Source organism: Corylus avellana, chromosome ca11 (genome assembly GCF_901000735.1).
Source record: "Corylus avellana chromosome ca11, CavTom2PMs-1.0".
Classification (NCBI taxonomy): Eukaryota; Viridiplantae; Streptophyta; class Magnoliopsida; order Fagales; family Betulaceae; genus Corylus; species Corylus avellana.
The window spans coordinates 10,397,033-10,402,229 of NC_081551.1; the positions used below are offsets into that span (position 1 = coordinate 10,397,033).

The 5,197-nt window shown below is 35.2% G+C and overlaps 1 protein-coding gene across 1 annotated transcript; it reads left to right on the forward strand.

The window, feature by feature from the left end:
• Positions 1–941: 941 nt before the first annotated feature.
• On the forward strand, positions 942–3,658 carry LOC132165045 (G-type lectin S-receptor-like serine/threonine-protein kinase LECRK3). Its single transcript, XM_059575553.1, has 2 exons — positions 942–1,024; positions 2,754–3,658. The coding sequence occupies exons 1-2, from the start codon at positions 942–944 to the stop codon at positions 3,490–3,492; spliced, it is 822 nt and encodes a 273-aa protein (XP_059431536.1). The 3' UTR covers positions 3,493–3,658.
• Positions 3,659–5,197: the final 1,539 nt, after the last annotated feature.

Here is a 5,197-nt window from a genome sequence, read left to right on the forward strand (position 1 = left end):
GAGAATTCATATTCTAGGAAAGGTTTTGAGGGGCTATGCATAATGATGAAGGGAGTGTTATCTAGGTTAGATGAGTTTGACAAGAGTCACAAATCTGTACCTAGGGTTAAGAAGGTTTGGGTTAGGAAGGTCGATACCATTCACCCTTTGAGGGGGAGTGGTAGTGAACTCACCTAAAGTAAGGTGGTCCATAACATGCTTAGGATTGGTTGTCTTGCATATTTCTTCATATCCTAGAGCATGTAGCATTCATTGCATTGCATTGCATTTATTTATTTTTTTTGTTTTTGTTTGTTTTTTTTTTTAATTTCAGTTTTGCATATATATGCATTGCATTAATTTTGTGCATTTTATTTTAAAAAAAAAAAAATTCAAAAAGACAAAAATATAGTTTTTAGGTTGTCTCCTTATTTTTGTCATATGCACCTTGATAGTCCATAAATTTCTCATGTATACTTCATGGATCCAATTCCTTATATCTCAAAATGTGCTTACTATACATGGGATGAATATTTATTAATGGACTGATTTTTTTTTGGCCTAAGCTTATGCTTCTATGGTACATTTTACCTATGCTTGAACTCTTGTGCACATTTAAGCTTAAATTGAGTATGAATTTGGCCTTAAGGGTGAGTTATGTTAGGCAACCATATGAAGAAGATTGACTAGTTGTGTCTATCAAATTGACCAAATGCTAGTTGAACCTAGGACCTAAAAATTCCAGCATTCCTCTAATTTGGTTTAAGCACTAAATGATTAAAGACACATTCTCAAAGAAAAAAATAGTGAAACAAGAAAACATATGAACATATTCCAAAAGGAATCTATTTCACTATGTCTTATTTGTGCTCAACTTGTCCCTATAGAAATAGTTGTGACCATATTCATTGTGGAAAGAAACGGTCACTACCGGACAATGTTTGAGTATGTGCTACTACTACATGGGAAGTGTATTGGATGAGGGTGACACGGCCCTAGCAAGGTTTGACTTTTGTTTAGATATACATGTCAATCTTCCCATGAGGTAATTTAAGTTTTTGCTTGCTAGCCTATCCCATTACCGTATAAGTTCTTAAACTTATTTGATGGTTAGCTTTCACACACAACACACAAGCATGGGTCGAGTCGAACATGTTGCTTTGCTTGTGTTGAAAAAAACTTTTGTTTCATATTTTTTTATTCTCATGTATATTTTGGACATTTTGAGATATTACTAGATAATCATTGCTTAATACATGAGTCTTTTATGTTTTATCATGTGAGTGTATTTGATTTTATCATGCTCTTGCATTTCACTCATTATGCATTCATAGTTTTGATTTTGTTTATGTTTCTCTGACTTTCCTTGGGCTTATTGGTATTTTACTGCCTTTTGTCCATTCATGACAAAAAGGGGGAGAGAAAGTTTTAGAGAGTGCAGATTGGGAATAGATAGAACACCATAGATGATTTTGATTTTGATTTTGATATACTTGTTGCATCTATGAATGATATTTGTTTTGTGTTTTAACTGATTTGGTGAGCTATTCATGATTATATTCTATTCAAATTTGTTATATTATTGGTACATTGGGTATTTCTATTCCACATACGCTTAATATGTTTTGTGAGTGTTTCAGGAAACAGGAGTTATCTATTCAGATATAACTTGTAAATTTTGTCACAGAATTGTCAAAGGGGGAGTTTGTTGGGTTTTGAATTGCCAAATTCAGTGACAAAATACATTTATCTGCAATCCCGTCAGCAGTGCATACATACGAGGTGTTGTGTCAAGAGAAGACCTAGAAGATGTGGTTAAGCTTAACCAATCATAATAGAAGACTTATATGATATGGTTAAGTTTAATCAAATCGGAATTCTTTAATTAGAGTTAAAATAGGATTTGATTAAATTTCGTATCCTGCACATGTATCAGTATTCGGACCATAACTTTTGGCTCAAGAATCGGATTGAGGTGAAACCAGCAGCATTGGAAAGCTAACACAAAATTCTACAAATCTTTGTGAAATAAGATTTTCAAAATTCGAAAGTTAGCTATGCCAAAATCGTCTCGCAAGATAAGGAAGAAAATTTGGATGAATCCTATTCCAACTAGAACTAGTTTTTCTTCCCATTTCAACTAGTACTAGGTTTTCTTGTAGTCTATATATAGAGAGCTGTTATGCACGAAATTGTAAGGAATTCCACATAAGAATTCCATGTGCTAAGAGAGCGTTTAAGATATTGAGTGTTAGGGTTAGTCTCTCTTAGAGTTAAATGTTGTGTCTTAATCACAGATCATATACAACTGAAGTCTACCGGAGTTCCGGTAAAGGAGATCAAGTAGAAGGATTGTGCCAGATGTTCTGGAAAGGGCTATTGCGGTAGAAGTCAAGTGGGTCGCTTGTCTTATGCAAGGAAGTGTCAATTGCAAAAGTTTTGTAAGTGTGAACTTTTTGTAATCCTTATTCTTTTATAGTTGATTGATTTCCTGGGTTTGACTACCCCGGAGAGGTTTTACATTTTAGAGAGTTCTCTAAATTGTTTCCTCTTCATAACCAAAATATTTGTGTCTCTGTGATTTTCATTACATATCTGTATTTGGTTGATTATTGATTGTTAGGTCAGATCTTATTCCGCTTAATATTTGTGAATCACCTAGACATTTGAATAGGTGTCGTTTGGAGTCGTTTTAGATTTTTCAATATGGAATGGCATCGGCGAGAGGATTGTAGCCGTCAAGAGGCTGGACAAATTGTTGGCTGAACGGGAAGAGAATTTTATACAGAGATGAAAGTTATTGGGAGAACGCATCACAAAAACCTTGTTCGTCTACTGGGTTATTGCCATGATGGACCCAACAGGCTTTTGGTGTATGAGTACATGAGTAATGGGTCGCTTGCAGATATACTCTTGACGCCTGAGACACAACCTTCTTGGGATGAGAGAATGGAAATTGCTCGCAATATAGCAAGAGGACTTCTTTATCTCCACGAAGAGTGTGAGCCACAAATCATTCATTGCGATATAAAACCCCAGAACATACTCATGGATGAAAATAGACGCCCGAAAATCTCTGACTTCGGACTCGCAAAGTTGCTGAAAGTAGATCAAACCAAAACCTTTACCGACATTAGAGGGACAAAAGGATATGTTGCCCCAGAATGGCATCGAAAAATGCCCGTGACAGTCAAAGTAGATGTGTACAGCTTTGGAATTGTGCTGCTAGAGATCATATGTTGTCGAAAAAGTGTGGACCATAATCTTCCAGAGGAAGAAGCTATTCTTGAAGAATGGGCATACCAATGCTTTGAGAGTGGTGAGCTTGGTAGACTAGTGAATAATGAAAAAGTTGACAAGAGACAATTGGAGAGAATTGCTAAAGTTGTATTTTGGTGCATTCTAGATGAACCCTCACTCCGCCCTTCAATGAAGAAAGTTCTACTCATGTTGGAAGGGACTGTTGATATTCCGGTCCCTCCAAGTCAGACTTCTTTTCTAAGTACCCTCTGAAATGTGTTGGATATTCCAAATTTCCAATTCCTGCGAATTGTCTTCTAAAATGTGTTTGAACTTGGATTAGTCTAAAAAAATAACTCTTGTCTAGCGACATGTCTTAGATACAAGTTGTGTGTGTTTTGTTACTTCGAATGTATATTTGGGTATCTGTCTATCTCTACTTGCAATACTAAATATGCGTGTTTTAACAATATGTTGTGTTGCTTGATCTTTGCTCTAAAAAAAAAAAACAAAAGAAAAAGAAAAAGGAGCATTGCTTCACCTAAGATTTTTAAATTGGTTTCAGAAAGATATCAAAGATATCAATTTTTGTCTCTGCAAGCAGCTTGGCCAAGTGAAGATATGCATGATTTGGTGGTTGCCAATAGTAATAAAACAGCTAATTAACTGCCATTCTTGAGCGTAGAAGCAATAATTGGAGGAAAATTATGTGGTTTTCTCCACCTATTTCCAAACATTCTTTTGTCCTATGGTTTGCATATGTTCCGTTGAGAGCAGAGAGAATTTGGAGGGAAGGAATGAAGAGATCGATGTAGTTTGAGTCAACCACCTTGATCAACATGCTGTGCAGGAATGGAGGAACAAGCCCTTCAAAGCTAATATGTGTCGACTGATGCTCAAATATGGTATAACAAAAAAATAATTTTTTTGCAATGTCACCTATTCATTAGGTTTTTTCGTTAAATCTTGTCAAAATTTTCAAAATACCTCTACTTTTTTAATATAATAAAAAAAAATACAAATCTGGTAAGCAGTTAAATGAGATCAAATATGGTAAGCGTCTGAAAATGAAATGAGCTCAAATATGGTAATTAAGCATCCAAAAACTAAAACGCCCCAAGTTCTAAAGGTAAAGCAATTGTGCTCAATTGTAATATATTCTTATATTTTAAAAAAAAATTATTTAACCTATCATATGCTCACCACAGAAACATAACATCAACAGAGCATTAAAAACTCCTCTTAGTAAGAAATTACAAACTCATAATGTGTTAGTATTCAATAACCTCATAAGCAATACAATTACTAAAACTACATTCTTCACAAACGAAAGTTGCATAGTTTATACTCGCCCCAGAGATCTAGTCTATAATAGAGTCCTAGTCATTGGGCCAGATGATCGAGTCTTTAACTACCAGAAGGCCTACCGGTACCTCTGTTCTCAGTATTATGATATATAAAGTCATCTGAAAAATGTATAGGGCGAAAGGGTGAGTTCAACAACTCAATAAGCAGCCACAACACCAAGATGCTATAAAACATAATATGTAGATTTTTATGTCATAATCTCAGTCGTGGACAACAATAATCTTTAATAAAATGATTACAATTAAAGCAAGAATAGCTAGTTATAAAATGAATAGGTACTTCCTTTTACTTTTCTTTCAAAATAATTGTTTTACCCTTGACTCGACACTGTAAGCTTATCGTAAGCCGCGCACGTTGGCTTGTTCCGAATGACCTATATGCTCATCCTGTCTTCACAAGGGAGAGTTACCAGGTTGGGAACTAGCCTAGGTGAAGGCCGCCTGGCCAACAACATTCACCTTCTCATAACCGTCATTTAGTGTGCTTGCCATGCTACTCATGCGGTACCGATCGTATCTATAATCGTGCCTTGGGGTTAAACATTTATGAATATAAATGCACATGTAACATTTCATATGATCTTGTCTGCTCTTCTATAATGACATAATAT